This window comes from Pan paniscus, chromosome 23 (assembly GCF_029289425.2).
Source record: "Pan paniscus chromosome 23, NHGRI_mPanPan1-v2.0_pri, whole genome shotgun sequence".
Taxonomy (NCBI): domain Eukaryota; kingdom Metazoa; phylum Chordata; class Mammalia; order Primates; family Hominidae; genus Pan; species Pan paniscus.
Window position 1 is genome coordinate 33,161,143 of NC_085927.1, and position 16,721 is coordinate 33,177,863.

At 60.2% G+C, this 16,721-nt stretch overlaps 2 protein-coding genes across 2 annotated transcripts; one reads left to right on the top strand and one right to left on the bottom strand.

Annotated features, from left to right (window-relative positions):
* Nucleotides 1-980: 980 nt before the first annotated feature.
* On the bottom strand, nt 981-13,775 carry LOC100991557 (palmitoyltransferase ZDHHC8). The gene is given in 9 exon segments (XM_055106038.2): nt 981-3,419; nt 5,629-5,760; nt 9,783-9,811; nt 11,280-12,007; nt 12,009-12,124; nt 12,127-12,219; nt 12,222-12,279; nt 13,537-13,649; nt 13,733-13,775. Coding segments are annotated over 9 exon segments (1,500 nt in total). The 3' UTR covers nt 981-3,231.
* LOC129395007 (collagen alpha-1(IX) chain-like) lies at nt 3,430-5,622 on the top strand. The gene is made up of 2 exons (XM_055105461.2): nt 3,430-4,776; nt 4,877-5,622. The coding sequence occupies exons 1-2, from the start codon at nt 4,653-4,655 to the stop codon at nt 5,515-5,517; spliced, it is 765 nt and encodes a 254-aa protein (XP_054961436.1). The 5' UTR covers nt 3,430-4,652; the 3' UTR covers nt 5,518-5,622.
* Nucleotides 13,776-16,721: the final 2,946 nt, after the last annotated feature.

Sequence of the window (16,721 nt, forward strand, 5' to 3'; positions counted from 1 at the left end):
ATATTTTTGACACTTTTCTTCTTGTTTTCTTAATTTCATACTTCTGGAAATTCCATTAAATTAGCTGGTACCACTCTAACTCATTGTGTTTCATGGCTGCATAGTAATATTGCATAATATAAATATACCATTCATTCATCAAAGTTAGCAGATATTGACTGTTAGGTGCCAGGCACTGCTCTAAGCGTTGAAGAAAAACACACAAAAACTTTTGCATTCTTAGAGTTTATTTTCCAGTGGAGGGGGTGGAGGGAGGTAAGAATTTAGGAAATAAATTAATTACATATATAGCATAGGGTTTCACCAGTGAGTGCAGCTTGAATCGTTGGCAGCTTTCTTAGTAGTATAAATACAGTACTAAAGATGAAATTACTCTAAATGGTGTTACTTAAATTACTGTAATAGGTATTACTATTAGTCACTTTGCAGGTGAAAGTGGAAACACCATCGTAAAATGTAAAATAGGAAACAGCTGGTTAGTGTGGATCTGGAGTTTTTCTAGGACATAAACTGATGAGCTAGAAAAGTAAATGTGTCAGTCCTTGGTAGCACAGTTTGTATGTTTATAAATTTTATCCAAATCCTCTTAATCTAGTGATTAATAGACACTCTTCACAAAAGGATGAGGGAGGTATATGTGTATGTGTTGAAAGGTTCCGAAGGATGCAACCGAGAGTACTTTGGGGGACATGGCAAAACTTCCAGGCCCATTCAAGAGTCTTGTTTTCTCCCTGAGCTTTTATGTATTTATTATATTGCCCTATTAATTATTGAGATTGTGCCTTACAGTAAAAGCTGCTTTAAATTGTTGATGCTATAATTTAAAATAATCTGGGTCACCTAGAGTGGTTAAACCTGGAAGAAAAGGATGTCCTTCCTGCCAGGGCAGATTGTATGTAGATATGCAACCTGGTTGCGCCTGTGCTGACCTCTACTCTGTTGGGCCTGGAAGTATGCAGTTCAACGTTTCTCTTCTGATGTTTTTTTTTTTTTGGGGGGGGGGGTTGTTTTATTGTTTGTTTGTTTTTTGAGACGGAGTCTCACTCTGTCACCCAGGCTGGAGTGCAGTGGCATGATCTCGGCTCACTGCAACCTCCGCCCCTCCAGGTTTAAGCAATTGTCTGCCTCAGCCTCTGGAGTAGCTGGGATTATAGGCGCGTGCCACCACGTCTGGCTAATTTTTTGTATTTTTAGTAGAGACGGGGTTTCACCATCTTGGCCGGGCTGGTCTTGCACACCTGACCTCATGATCCACCTGCCTCAGCCTCCCAAAGTGCTAGGATTATAGGCGTGAGCCACTGTGCCCGGCTTTTGTTCTGATTTTTTTTAAAAAATTTGACTTTGTTTACTTTTTATTTTTATTTAGAGACAGGGTCTCACTATTTTGCACAGGCTGGTCTCGAATTCCCGGGCTCAAGTGATCCTCTTGCCTCGGCCTCCCAAATGCTGGGATTACAGGCATGAGCCACTGCACCTGGCCTTAACTTTGAAATGAAGTTAGAAATGTACATTTTTTATTATTATTATTATTATTATTATTATTATTTTAGAAACAGGTCTAAACAGTCTGTCCCCACTCCAGACTGCAGCCCTGCAGCCCGAGATGCTGCCCGGAGGCAGGAGGCCTCCCTTCCAAGACCTGGGTGTCCGGCTTTCTCAAGTTAACAAGGAGAGAGGAGTGCCGGGCAGCTCTGCCTGCCTCCCCTATAAACAGGGATCAAAAAGAAAGAAAAGGCTGGGCGCGGTGGCTCACGCCTGTAATCCCAGCACTTTGGGAGGCAGAGGCAGGCAGATCACGAGGTGAGGAGATCGAGACCATCCTGGCTAATGCGGTGAAACCCCATCTCTACTAAAAATACAAAAAAATTAGCCGGGCGTGGTGGCGGGCGCCTGTAGTCCCGGCTACTGAAGCAGGAGCCTGAAGCTGAAGTCCCGGAGGCTGAAGCAGGAGAATGGCGTGAACCCGGGAGGCGGAGCTTGCAGTGAGCTGAGATCGCGCCACTGCACTCCAGCCTGGGTGACAGAGCGAGACCCCGTCTCAAAAAAAAAAAAAAGAAAAAAAAAGAAAGAAAAGCCAGACATTTGAGCACTGAGTCTCATGGGAAGTTCCAAGACTAAATAAACAAAAAAGAACCATGAGAGAAAATGCAGAAAGCAAAAGATTCGCCTTCCTCCAAACCCACTTTATCCCTAAGAGCAGAACTGAATTCTCTGGAACAAGAAGAGGTGAGCTCGGGGAATGATAGAGACGTCTTGGAAATGAAAAACAGGAAATGAAAAACTGCTAAAATCCAAAACCAATTTTTTATTTTTATTTATTTTAAAACAGAGTCTGGCTCTGTCACCAGGCTGGAGTACAGTGGTGTGATTTCGGCTCACTGCAACCTCCGCCACCCTGGTTCAAGCCAGTCTCCTGCCTCAGCCTCCTGAGTAGCTGGGATTACAGGTGCACACCACCATATTCAGCTACTTTTTGTATTTTTAGTAGATACAGGGTTTCACCATGTTGGCCAGGCTGGTCTGGAACTCCTGACCTCAAGTGATCTGCCTGCCTCGGCCTCCCAAAGTGCCTGGGACTACAGGTGTAAGCCACTACATCCAGCCCCAAAACCAATTTTTTAAAAAGCAGAGAGAGAGTGTGTGTGTGTTTGGATTCAAGGAAAGTCTTATCTATAAGCAAAGGTAGAAAGAAGGACTCACAGAATCTATCCAAAAGGCCCAACATCTGACAGGAGTTCCAGAATGAGCAGGAAACGAGAAGAAATGTTATCAAAGAAATGCCAGGTCTCAAGGCAGAACGTGCTCACCAAGCACCCAGCGTGGTGAGGAAACACCCGCAGTTGGTGTGACCCCCCAGAGGTGCAGGGATCAGAGGGGACCCTGCAGGCTTCCGGGGAGAAGGCCGGCGGCCTGGCTAGCTCTCACCACCAAGGACCACGACTGACCTTCCAGTCCTGTTGGAAAATGCCCTCTTCCCCGATTCTCTCCCCAGCCTGATGTCCAGCAGGTGTGAGGTCAGGGTAAGACGCTTCTAGTCCCGTGAGGCCTTTTTTTTTTTTTTTTTTTTGAGATGGGGTCTCGCTCTGTCGCCCAGGCTGGAGTGCAGTGGCACAATCTCGGCTCACGGCAACCTCTGCCTCCCAGGTACCACACAAGGACTTCTCCGAGCCAGCTTTCTGAGGGTTAACTGAGGGCTGAGGGGTTCAAGAAGGAGGACACGGGCACAGGGACTCACAGGCAGTGAGAGGCAGTGGGGCCGATGGCATGAGGAGCACCAGGGAGCAGGAGGGAACGGGCCCGGGGCGTGAATCCGGCCCCACTGTCGGATGAGTGCTCTTCGGCCACCCAAATCCGGTCCCATGGGTAACAGCGTGGCCTTCGGCAAGTGACTAAAGGGCTTCCTGCCTCAGCTTCCCCACCTGTAAACAGGATAACAATGGCATGTACTGGATCTGGCATAAAGTAAATGTTCAATACACAGCTAGAAAAGAATGTTTTAAAACCTCAGAGATACATTAGATGAAAATAAAAGCTGGGCTACAGAATGACCTCTTCTGTGGGGACAGGGGCAGGGGACGGCAGCCCACCTCCAGGAGGAGCTTAAAGAGGCGGCTCCTGGCTGCAGGGACAGGAGACAGAAGTGGGAAAGGCTTGGGCGCCATTTTTATTGTTTGGTATTTTTTCAATCCACACTGTGTGTGTGTATTATCTGTTTTACATCTTAAGAAAAATAACCAGGCTGGGTGCAGTGGCTCACGTCCGTAATCCCAACACTTTCAGAGGCTGAGGCAAGAGATCGCTTGAGGCCAGGAGTTTGAGACCAGCTGGGCAACACAGGGAGACCCCCCATCTCTGCAAAAAATTTAAAAATTAGCCGGACATGGTTGCATAAATCTGTAGTCCTAGCTACTTGGGAGGCTCAGATGGGAGGATTGCCTGAGCACAGGGATTGGAGGCTGCAATGAGACATCATTGTGCCACTGCACTCCAGCCTGGGTGACAGAGCAAGGCCCTTTCCCATAAAAAGAAAGAAAGAAAAAAAACTCGCATGGTGGGTCAGTGGGTCAGAGGCAGTGAGGTCATCAGGCGGGGCAGCTTCAGGACCAGGTGGAAGGGGCCCACTGTGACCTCCCTGGCTGCACCCAGGCCTTTGTGACTGGGAGCCAGTGGGTCACCCAGAGCCCTCAATAAGAGGGCAGCAGGTCGGGCCAGGCCAGAGCCTGGACCTGGGGTCCGGAAGGGGTTGCAGGGAGGGATGGAGGGGCTGAAAACCCTGGGCCCCTGCGGCCACCCCCAACCCCAGTGTCCCCCAGCCGCAGCCTCCAGCAGCCATGGAGGATGCCTGGACTAGCACTGCCAGGGATTTGTAGTGTGACCCTGCCTGGGCCCCATCTCCTCTACTCACTCAGTGCAGTCCCAGAGATCTTACCCAGTCCCAGGGGCAGGGGGGAGGGGGGAGGGGATCCAGGGTGGAGGGCGAGGCTGCCAGGATCTTTTCTGTCCAGCGAGGAGCAGAGAGCGAGAAACCCTGAAGGGCTGAGACAAGGAGACCTGGAATCAGGGCTCGGGTGGGGCTGGCCCCTGCACCCAGGGTCGAACCAGGGGGCTCCCAGGCAGGGGGAATTCACTGGCTCCGGGGTCAGACCCTGCCCATGCCCACCCCTGTCACGGGAGGGAGGGGCCCTGGCCTTGCCCAAGGCAGCCCTGTCCCAGCTTCAGTGTGGGCCTCTGGGCTCTGCACAACAGTCCTTCCTGGAGCAGGAGAACCACAGCCTGGTGAGCACCCACCCATCACCTGGCGCCCCTGCCCCAGCCCCAGCCCCAGCCCCAGGAGCGGCCATGACAGGCAGTCCTCTCTCTCTGCCCCCCACCCCAGAAAAGGCAGAACCAGGACCTTCGGGAGCAGCTGGGGGCCCTCCTGGGGCCGGGGCAGCAGTTCCTGCCCCTGTGTCCCGAACACTCAAGCTGCACTGCTCTAGCCTGGGTAAGTACAGGGCCCAGGGACCCCACGCAGCCAACGCCCCACTAGCCCACAGCCTTGGGGCTGATCTGGGGGCTCTCCCACAGCCCCCCGACCCGGCTGGCACGCAGCCCTTGGGGAACAGGGCACCTCTGCAGCTGCTGTGGCAGCAGCTGTCCCAGGGGCAAAAGGCTTTCGTGCAGCAGTCCCAGGTGGGCCTGGGGGAGGGGCTGTGGGGGAAGGAAGCTTCGTACAGCACTCCAGGTGGCCCTGAGGGGTTCATTAGGGAGGGAGGTCTTCGTGCAGTAGGCCAGTGGGCCCGGCGGGGAGGTACCGGCCACCCTGCTGATGCTGCCCAAGCCCACCCTGGGCCCCACCCTCAGAACGAGCTGCAGCAGATCCGCCTGTGCTTTGAGAAGAAGATGGTCATCACAGAGGTGCCCGCCTGGCTGAGGGGGAGGGGTGCTGGGGGCCCACCCAGTGGGTCCTGCTCCTCAGGCGTGACCCCACCTTCTCCCAGGCGTGGGACAACGTGGCTGAGATGCACATGGCCCTGAACAACCAGGCCACCGGGCTCCTGGTAGGTCCCCACAGGGCAGCACCCAGAAGGACGGGGCCTGGCGGGCGAGAAGCCGGGGAGGGCAGGGCCAGGGGCCTCATGTGCTTACCTCCTCTGGCCCCTAGAACCTCAAGGAGGACATCTGGAGCGTGCTGGACCAGATGGAGAACATCCAGCTGGGGATTCTCAGGTAACACGGGGGCAGGGGCCGAGCCGGCTGAACAGGGTCTCGGAAGGGGTCCTGGTCAAGACAAGGCAGATACATCCTTGACCCTCCCCCCCTACCTCCATAGCACTGAGCCGGGGGTGGGTGCCAGGCTGGGGGTGGAGGGCGTGGGGTCTTGACAGTGAGGCCTCTGCAGGGAGCGGGCCCAGTGCCACACTCAGGCCAGAAAGGAGCCGCAGATGGCGAGCATGGCAGTGAGCCTCCCACGCCCCACTCTGGGCCTGGAGACCAGCCCCCCACCCAGCACCCTGCTTGGGCAAGGGGGAGAAATGAGCTCCAGCAGAGCAGGTCCAGGGTGGGGGGCGTCTGAAAAGTGGCTGCAGGAGCCTGTCCAGGAGGAAGGGGCCAGGGCTGCGGTGCGGGGAGCCCTGTCTGAGGAGGGTTTCCCAAAGCCAGGGATCCCTGCCCTCAGCCTGGACCCTCGGAGTGGGCTCCCCTCCCCAACAGAAAGGGAGGCCAAAGTTGGAAGGCTCCAAGGGCCTGGCAGGCCAGCTCTGGTAGGTGACTGTGTGGCAGAGCCCAGCCCCCAGACCCCCTGCATGCCCCTGGCCCTGACTGCCGCCGCCCGTAGGCTGGTGATCCTGAGGCTGCTGCTGGGCACCCTGCTGGTCGCCTACGTGTACATGGTGAACCCCAGGCCCTTCGAGGGGCTGGTGCCGCCCCTGCTGAGCCGTGCCACCGTCTGGAAGCTCTGGGCCCTGCTGGAGCCCTTCCTGCGCCTTGAGGTGGACGGCTTCCTGTCCTTCTAGGCCGGAGGTCCAGCGGCCCCAGCAAGGAGGTGGCCAGGCGACCAGCGCTGCCCCAGATGCCCAGTGGCTGCGCTTGCCCCCTGCACACGGCACCACTGTGCACCGTCCCTGCCAGGAGCTGCAGAGAAGGGGGGTGGCGGGGTCTGTCCTGAGGGTTGGGCATGTGGTTGGACACAGAATCATGACATATGTAGCCGGTGAGCACGTCTCTGTGGAAATTGGGGAAGGGACGCTGGGGCGATCCGGCAGCGAGGGTCCCTCAGGGTGGAGACCCCAGCTCAGGGCCGGCTTCCCACCCCACATCCCACCTGCCCTCCAGAAGGCAGCCCCTCTGCATGGGGCTCTGACCCCCTAAGGCATCTTAGGAGGGTCTCCACTGAAAGGCAACAGCAATAAGGACTGGGGGGTCCTCAGGTCTTGCCCCCTGGGCCAGGCCCTCCCAGGGACCTCAGAGGTCAGGTTTTCAGCGCTGAACCTGCTGATCCACTGACCTCATGCCCCTCATGCAACTCCCCTCCCTTCCTGGCCACCACCCTCCCTGCCCAGGTCCTGTCACCTCCCCAACCCAGGGCCCTGTCCGGTGCAGGGGGCCACACTGGTAGACAGAACCGTGGAGATCAACACCAAAAATTGTATCTGGGGAATTAATTAGCAGGGATACCCTTAAGAACAATAGAGAATGGTTTTGTGGCTTTCTCATCCCAAAATGGGAGAAATAGAGCCGCAGCCCAAGGTAAACTAGGGACAGGGACCCTGTGCTGGAGAAGGGCTGGACGGGATGCCACGCTGCCATAGGCTGTACCACTGCTGGAGGACACAGGACTTGGGCCTCGGGCCCTCTGAGATCCCAGAGGCATCATCTTTGGGTGCAGGCAACCCCAGTGGGGCCCAGGCAGAGCTGGCCATGACCACAGGACCTTGGTGGCAGGCAGGGGCCAATGGCTCACCAGGCTGGCAGCTCCAGGAAGTTAAGTCATCTGTTCATGTGTCAGGGGAAGGGAAGGAGGAGTACAGAAACCTTCGGGGGCAACCTGAGACCCCCCCCCCACCCAGCCCACTCCACGGAGGCCTGGGCTCCCAGAGAAGGAAGTGGCTTAGTCTAAAGAGGTTGGTTGGGCACGGAGGCTGGGCAAAGGTCGTGCTGGTCCCCACAGCTCTGCAGCTGCCCCCTGTGGGGTGCTGCAACCCCTGCAGCAGGTGGGGGACTCCTTGAGGTCACGTGGACACAGGGTCTCGGGCGCTGGCAGGCTGGGAGTCTGTCAAGCTGTGGCTGGTGGAGAAGAGAGCCCAGGTCACCCCCAGCCCTGCCCCAGGGTCCATGGCAGTCTGACCTCCTGGGTCCCCAGCTGGGCTGCCCCAGACCCCAGAGCCGCCTACTTGTCATCCTGCTAGGGTCCGGAAAGGCTGGGGAAAAGACTGGAGGCAGCCAAGGGCAGGCAGCACATGGCCCCGCATGGGGGTGCCCCAGCGACCAGGCTCCAGGGGGCCCGCAGTGGTGGGTGGTCCTCCGGGCGGCCAAGGTGGCACAGGTGCAGCCCAGGAGGCACCCAAGGCTGGCCACACTGCCCCCATCCACGGGTGCAGGTGCCAATCCACCCCCTGTGGGCCGTGGCATCCATGAGAGAGAAGCAGAAAGTTGGTCAGCACGGCACCAGCTTCAGGGCCCTAGAGCTCACACCCCTCCCGCACCGAGACAGCCCCAGCCCAGGATGTCTCAGCCCCGAACAGCTGTGCACCCCTCACACTCCCTCAGCGCTGCTCCTGGCATTTGGCAGGCAGGAGAGTTCTAGCAGGTTCAGCAGCCCCTACAGGGCCCTGAGCCAGCAGGTGGCCCCTATGCACCCCCATTTCATCTCCCTAAGCTCTTGGGTTCCTGGGATTCCCTGTGGGTAGCGGCAGACCCAAGTCTTTCCCCCAAACACCCTGTCACTGCCAGAACTGATGCAGACCCAAGGCAAGAGACCCTCACACTTCCCAGCCACAGACCATCGGCCACCCCCCTCCTCCCAAGCCTCTGACTCAGCCCAAGTCCACAGAAATGCCCCCAAGGAACCCACCGACCCCTGCACACCAGACAGCAGCCACCCCCTCTTCTGAGGCCTGGCCCCTGCCCTCCCCTAACTCTGGGGGTCCTGCAGCAACAGTCCTGGCCTTGCCCGAGGAAAGAATCAAAATAACTTTTTTTAAATAAAATTATAGATATATAGATGTAGATATAAAAACATAAAACAGAAACAACGCAAGCGGACGCTGTTGTGTGCTTACTCTCAGGTCCCTGACACCAAGGGAAGCACTGACCCCTCCCCAGTGTGCTTTGCCACGGCGTGAGCACCGCAGCCAGGCCGGGGCTGGGGATGTGGCATGCCTTGGGGCGGGGTTCTCCAGTTTGGCAGGGAGGGCCTGAGGGCTGGGGAGGGGGCTCTGGGTGTCAGAGGCCCCATGGCAGCATCACCCCCGTGCCTGCTCCCGCCTGCCCCGTTGCCTCCCATAAGAGCATAAACAAAGGTTCAGGCTTTGGTGAAAGGGACGGCGGCGGCCGGAGCACTGACACATGGCTGGCCATCTGTCCACCTATCCACCACCACCCAGAGCAGATCACAGCAGAAGCATCATTGGCCTTGCCAAGCTACGAGCTTCCAGCGGGGTCCATGAAAGGCAACGCGTTAGGAGTAGCCTGGCTGGGGACACTCGGTCTGGGAACCCACAGGCTGTGTCGGAAGGACGGCGGGGGCCCTGGGTGCCTCTGTCGATCTCTGGGACCCATCCGTAAGGGGACCGTTGGGGGCTGGCCTGGCAATGACCTGGGGTGCATGGGTGATGGGAGTGGGCCAAGCCTGGCTGAGAGAGGGTGCCCCAAAGAGACTGACTGGGCCCTCTCACTGCCCCAGCCATGGGATGGGCCCAGACACAGACCAGCCCAGTGGCCCTTGGCCCAGTGAGCCAACTTCCCCATGGGCAGATGAGTGGACGGGCAGGCAGAGCGCTTGGGGCAAGCTGTGGAGGCGTGGCACTCTCTCCCGTCGATGGGTCCACACCAGGCTGGGGTGGCCTTGGGTCCCTGGGGCAGAGAAGTTGATGGGGAACGGGGGTGCGCTGCGGGGTCCTGGTCCCCGCGGCACCACGGCGGATGGGTGGCGGTCAGTCCTCACACCAAGATCTCGTACATGGTCCCACCCATGCCAGACACCTTCTTAACCAGCGTGTGCCACGTAGATCTGGCAGAGGGCCCTAGGGGGCCTGTGGCAGGTCCCAGCCGGGCCAGGCCCGGAGACTGCCCATTAAGCTTACCTGGGGGAGTCTTCAGCTGAGGGTGGTCCCTGCATCAGAACAAGCACATACACGCATGCACACGCTGAACACACGAACACATGGGGACAGAGGACAGAGGAGGCAACAGGACAGAGATGACACAGACATGGACTGGTGTAGCCATGTCGTGGGGCCCTGGGCAGTCCCTGCCCTCTAGGCTCGGAGGGTTCACCCAGAAAGTAGGAGGGAGATGCAGAGCCTGCCTGGGGAGCGGCTGTGCCATCACAGGACAGATGTCGTCAGAACTGCCACCACCCTCCCAAGTCCCTGGGTCCCTAGGCAGCACTGGCCACAGAGAGCATGGGGCAGTCAGGTGGGCATTGAATGGAGCCCCTGCCCTGCTCTGCACTGGGAGCCCGGCCACTCTGCCTGGCCTCATTCCTGCTCTCTCTCAGGAAAATGAGGGGCTGCCCTCCTGCCCACCAGCACTGACCAACAGCAGCTCTATCCTTGCTGCTTAAACTTTCTCGAGGTGAGAGCCCTTTGTCCCCGGGCTGCGATCCCTGCCTGGCTGCAATGCTGCCCACTTCTAGGTCTCGGGCTCCCCACTCATCACTCCCAGTGGCAGCCTCCTCCCCAACTCCACAAAAGCTGAACAGACTCCTACCCTGTGGGGTAGGGGAGGCCTCCTCAGGGCTGGACTGCTGTGCCCTCAGCCCCTTTGTGGCCAAGTGGCCTGGGCTGGGCTGGGCTCTCCCCTGGGGCCGCATCTGACAACAGGAAACAGCTGAGCCTGTGCTTGAGGTTTCCAGGCCCAGACGGGGTGACAGACGACAGATGCCGTGAGGACACCATGCGTCCGCAGCGTGGGTCCTGGCCCCAGCAGGTGTGCAGCTCTCCTACCTGGGCCTGGGCCTACAAGCCAGCTGACCCTGCTTTCTCAGTCACCAACCTGCCGGGTGCCTGGAGCCAGCCTGCTTTCTCCAGTCCTCAGTTTCCCCACTACGAGCAGGGAAGCCCCTGCTTCCTAGAACTATGTCCCACAGGGAGGGCCAGGGCCCGGCCACCCAGGGAGGCACATTCTGCTGCTAGGTAATATCCTCAGCCCCAGCCTCCTAGAGATGCAGCAAAGCAGGCCCAGGGAGAGCACCGGGTAGACAGGGCCACTGTGACCCAGGAAGCCACAGCCACAGCCTAAAGGAGGCCCAGGCTGCCACATGATACTGGCCCCAAAGAGAAAGCCCCATGGCCTCCCACATGCTGGGTCTGTGCCAGCTCTGGAAGAACAAGTCATTGGGATCAGGACACAAATTCCCATACCCTGTCCCCAGAGCATGCCCAGGACATCCTCAGAGCTGGGCCACACGGGCTAGCCAAGGCCTTCAAGGCAGGGTGAGGCGCATCCTCCCTGTCCCGTCCCCAGAGAAAAACTCAGGCCCCTGGGATGACCTATGAGTGCCCAGCCAAGAGGGGCCCTGGAGACAGCTGGACAGCTTCCCTGTGCCAGGAAGCCCACCCGCACCTCCCGGCACCCACCTCTGCACGGTCAGCGAGGGCGGTGGCTCTGGGAGGTCCGTGTGGATGAAGGCGACAGCTTTGGGGCCCGCGTAGGATGGTGAGTGGGGAGTGCCGGGCGGGGAGGGCAGGCCCTGGCGTGCGGGTGACCTGTGTGAGCCACTGCTGGGCCGGGGCCCCGGGGCGTTGCTGCTGGCCTGATCAGCCTGCAGGGAGGAGGGCGACGTCCGCGGTGCACGGCTCACGGAGCTGGACAGCGAGGACAGTGACGTCTGCAGGGCAGGGTTGCGGGCGCCGCCGAAGCCGGGCCCGGCCACAAGGTCGTCTCTGGAGCCATAGCGCAGCGTGGGACCTCGGGGGCCCTCGGACAGCACACTGGCCTGCTGCAGGCTGTAGGAGCTGGGAGCGTCATAGACGCCTGAGTCGCCGAAGAGTGAGTCGGCCTGGGAGCGCAGCAGGCGCTCACGCTCCTCCCTGTCCTTGCGCTCCTGGATGGATGCCATGATGGTCCTGGACAGGTTGTCGTAGCGCACAGGCGAGGGCTCCCGGGGGCGGGGGCCCAGCACGGGGCTGAAGCTGCGGGGTAGGGGCCGTGGCGGGTCGCCCGTTGCCCCAGGATGCAGGTAGGGTGAGTGGTATCCGGCCACGCCAACTGCTGGATGGGCGAGGCAGGCGTGGCCACCAGGCGAGCCAGGGTTGAGCACACTATTGTAGGACAGGCTGCCATTGCGGTTGGACAGTGCATGGGGGGGCAAAGATGCTATGGTGGGGCATGGGAGGCCCACCCTCGGAGCACAGGGGCTGCAGGGCCACGTGGTCTCTGCCCTGCCGGCTTGAGGCCTTGAGGCTCAGGGAGCGCAAAGCAATGAGAAGGCATCAGAGGCACTGAGCGGTGGGGATGGCAGGTAGGCTGCGTGCAGGCTCCCGGGCCCATAGTCAGGGAGGTCCAGGCTCGGCTCGACACAAAGTCCAGGCTATGGATGCTGTCGTCCCCCAGGATCAGGGAATCGGGGCCTGGAACCTGTAGGGAGAAGGCATTCTCACCACTGCCCACCTGCTACCCTGCCTGCAGCCGCCAGTCAGCACCCACGGGGTCCACACCTGGCACCGCGGCCTCAGGAACTGGGCCTCAAGGAGCCGTAAGAGCCACATAGTGACCCATGGCCCTGTCCCTGAGCATCCATGGCTGAGGGGCAGGGGCTCTGCAGCAGGAGGGAGGCCACAGCTGGCTACTGCAGACACCCAGGGATCAGCCTTTTGAGCTACGCAGTCCCAGGGGCCTACCACTCAGGGCAACCACAAGGAGGAGGGGCCTCGTCTAGCCTCTTTGATGGGCACGTGGGCATGGGCTTGGGCTTGGGCTAGGGACAAGAGCCTCAGGAACCACAAAGCCAGAAGGGGATCAGGGCCAATGTAGGTTCAATGCACTTGGCCAACCAGACCCAATCTCCCACTGGACCCAGGAATCCCAGGAAGATGACATACCCGGAGCCCTCATCTCCAAGCAGGGCTACCGCCTCCTAAGAGGCGTGGCCCCTACATGCCTGCAGACTCAGACCCTTGATAAGGAGCCTAGACTCACTGCTCCACCATGTGACTCTCTCCAGGAAGGACATCAATCCTGAGGGGAGAGGTCCCCAGGGATGGGGCTGGTCTGGGTGCACGGGCCCAGCCACAGGCCTGCCTCTCCGGGTGGCCCAGAAGGAGGGATGGCGCCCTGGGGCTGTTCAGCATTCCTGATCACTGCACAGACCGCCCTGTGCTGCTCACCATTCCAGTGACCACAGAGCACTCATGCAACTCAGGGAAGAAAAATGTGCTTTCTCCAGCAGGTCTCAAATTCTTCCAAAGTCTTCCCATAGGCCTTACAGAGTGACTAATGGTGGAATTCCACGCATCCTGGTACACAGTGCTCCTGAGGCCAGCCGCCCACCTGGCCTAGGACAATGCTGGCCAAGGGACAGATGCCAAGCCTGGACGTCCCGTGCCAGCCCCTTCCAGGACACCCTGCTCCCCTCCGTGGGTCCCAGCTCTGGGTGCACACAGGCAGGGTCCTACCAGTCACACAAGGCCCTTGGTGACCCAGGCAGAGACCTGAGGGGTGTGGCCTCAGGGGATGTGGCCTCTGCTGGAGAGGTGGGGCTGGCGGGGGGGGCCTTCACGGGCTGAAAGCTGTGGGGAGAGCTCCTGGAGGCAGGCCTGGGGGGACAGGGCTTGGGCGTGCAGGGGGCAGGGGGCAAGGCGGGGGAGGAGTGGGGGACAGGCCACGCCTCTTTACCTGCTCGCCTCATCCACAGAAGGTGCCTTAGGACCCGTGAGCCGGCCTAAACTTGTACATGGCAGGCGTCGGGGGGTGGCGGAGGCTGGTCCTCTGCACCAACAGGGCACTCTCTGGGGATGTAGACCACTGTCAGACTGAGGTCAGATGGGGGTCAACCCATGTCCCTCCCCAGGTGTGGCTGCCCCGACCTCACCAACACTGCCTGGACGTGGGGTCTGCAGGTCACTGCTGAACATGCCAGCCTCTATCTTGGGGGGGCAGCGCCGGCCCCAAGTCCAGCGGCTTATCTAGCGGGTCCAGGCTGCCCTTGGACTGGGAGGGGGCGCGGTCAGTGGTGTGTGGGGCTTGGATGATGGGCAAGGCTTCGCTAGGGATTCGACCTGGAAGCTAGTCCCCTCCCCAGAATCTGTCTACGGCTCCACCTACCCCATCCACCTCTTTTAGGCCCCCCCTAACTTGCCTGTTTCCCCATCCAAGGGCCTGACTGCCAGCTTAGGCCCGCACCGCAGACACTCACCTCCCGCAGACGCCCTCTTCATCGTAGGGGTGGGGCGGGGCGCGTCGAGGACCGAAAGTCGCTTTGGGGCCAGCGCCCGTCTCCCCGCAGCCAGGTCCACATCCAGGCGCCGCCGCTCCGGCCGGGCCTGGCCGCGGGACAAGGCTAGGCGCGCAGGGCGAGGGCGGCGCGGGCCTCCGGGAGGATGAATGTCTTATGGAATCAGGTGTTTTGACGCGCGAGGAATACGCCCAGTTCCCCTGGGCCGGCCGGGGCGGGCCGGGGGCGGACCCGGGCTGGGCCTCGCGGTGGGCGGGGCGCTCACCTGGGCGCGGGGCTAGGGGGCACGGGCCGGCGGGAGCGCGGGCGGGGGAGGCGCGGAGGGGGGTTCGTGGGCGGCGCGGCGGGCCGGGGCGCTCTGCAGGCCAGGCGGCAGGAGGCGCTTAGCCAGCGCAGTGTACCCGCGCCGCGCGGGCCCAGACAAAGGTGGTGTATTCCTAAAGAGGCGGCGGCCCCTGCAGGAGGCCGAGGGGATGGCGGCCCGGGCCGCAGTGGGCCGGGCCCCAGGCCTGAGAGTGTGGCGGCCTAAGCTGGCCCGCTCCCCAAGCGGGCAAGGGCTTTGTCCGGAAGCCTGGGCATGGCCTCTGCCTACCCACTCCCTTCCTGGCCTCACGAAACCCATGAACCCCTCCCCACCGGCCCCCTGCACAGAAGCCCTTTGCTGGAGCACGGTCGCCCCCATTTTTCAGTAAGAAACAGGCTCTGCACTGTTTCTTAGGCTTAAGAGAGTTCTGGGGGCCCTCCTGGGCCTTTGTGGCCCTCTCTGCACCAACCTAGGGACGGGATCCAGGCCTGATGTTACCCGTAACCCTTCAGGGGTCCCCCACCTCTTCCCGCCTGCGGAATGGGGACTGCAAACCCAGAAGACGCTCTCGGAGGCCACCTCCTTAGTATCCCCCACTCTACCAAGCCAGCTCCCGTGGGGCAGGGGGGAGGGGGGACGGGCATGGGACCAAAGAACCCAGTGACACCCCTGCACACAGGGGTGCAGGTGTCCCTTCTCTGCCTTCTGCTCGGGGCACCCACCGGGCCTCACTGATGAGCTCCTAAGTGTATCCCGGGGTCTTCAGACAACTGCCAGGCTGCCCCTGCACCTGGAGAAGTGCTGGGAGTCAGCTCAGCCAGGCTGGGTCCTCCCCAGGCCCACCCTGCATGAGAGGACCATGCAGATGAGGGACTTGCAGGCCCACCTGGTGTCAGTCTGTAGGACCCTGACTCAAGGATGGAGTGGGCAGCCTGAGGCCTTGATGGCCCTCCTTAGAGCCCAGGTCCACTGATATGAAGCAGAGAGACCTGGTGACTGGGCAGCCCTGTGCTCTCTGCCTGCCCCTGGCCATGGAGGTGGCCCTGAGGGACATGAGCAGGGTGCAAGGCTGGTGGCCTGCCTGCTTTGTCCAGAGGAAGTGAGGACCTACCAGAGCCCTGGTACTCCCATCTCAGCCCAGTGGCAGGCAGTTTCGCGGGACGGAGACATACTGGATGGGCCGGGCCCTCTGCCTGGTGTGGAGGCTGCACTGTCCACACACTTCTGGTTGCCGCTCTGTGGCCCTCATCACCTTGGCCTGCTTTATCCCTATCACCCTTGTCCCAGCCTAGGCTTACCAGGGCATTGTGGAGTGCATGCCATTCCCAGTCGCACAGAAGGTGAGGTGGGGCCCAGACACCCCCCAGCCACTTTGCCCCCTGGCCTCCTGAAGGGGTGGGCTGTGCACACACTGCCACCTCCCCAGGGGGTACTGGCTGCCAAGTGCCACCATCTCAGCCCTTGCGGTGGCTCAACAGGTCCTCCCAGAGCCACATCAAGACATCGTCATCCATTGCACAGATGGAGAACCTCAGGCGAAGCTCACATAGCCAGTGGGAGGCTGAGGCCTGACCCCCAAACAAGCATTCTTCCTCCAGGGTCCCTGCACACAGCAGCCTTCAGACTAGGAACTGAGCTCTTGCCACAGGGATGTATCAGACCCTAGATGAGTCATGTGGCACTGGCCATCAGTCTGAGGACAGCACTGGGGTGGACCAGGCTCCAGTTTTGGGCTGCTCTGTGCTTGCAGAGAGACCTTGAGACACTTCTGTGCTTACTGTGCAGGCGTCACTTCCATTACCAGTGACCCAGAGCGGCCCACTACAGCTGAAGATTGTGACCCCACCCCCTCTCTCATAGGTTTAATGCCCCTCCCACCCCTCCTACAGCAGCCGAAGTGACCATTCTGGGGCATGGGATGGGCATGGGAGGAAATGGGGAGCCAGGGCTGCCCTGGAGACTTCTGGTACCAGAACCCTCTCCAGCCACCAAGCCCAGCTGTCCCCAGTTGCTCTGGGCTGGGGCCTGGGCCTCCACTTCCCCACAGGTCTGTGCAGTGGGAGCAGGGCGGAGGCCGGCAGAGGGACAGGCTGGTTTCCTGTGTCTGCCAGCTCGGTCAGCACCTTGGCCAGCGCCCTCCCCACTGGAAGCTGGGCCCACTCCTGGGTACTGGCTGGCTCATTAGGTGTGGGCCAGCGCTGACAGGGAGTTATGAGGGTGCAGACACAGAGTTGAGCAGGGCTAGGCGGCTGGTTGGCCTGCTGCCAGCAAGGCACAGCCTGCTTCTCAGGCTGCGCGTGTGGGAGGGTTTGGTAAGGCACA

Bases quoted from the DNA above. Each gene is read 5' to 3' on its own strand.
- LOC129395007 (XM_055105461.2), top strand. From the start codon at position 4,653: ATGCCCACCCCTGTCACGGGAGGGAGGGGCCCTGGCCTTGCCCAAGGC. The intron at 4,777-4,876 runs GTGAGCACCCAC...CCCCCACCCCAG, and splicing joins AGCAGGAGAACCACAGCCTG to AAAAGGCAGAACCAGGACCT.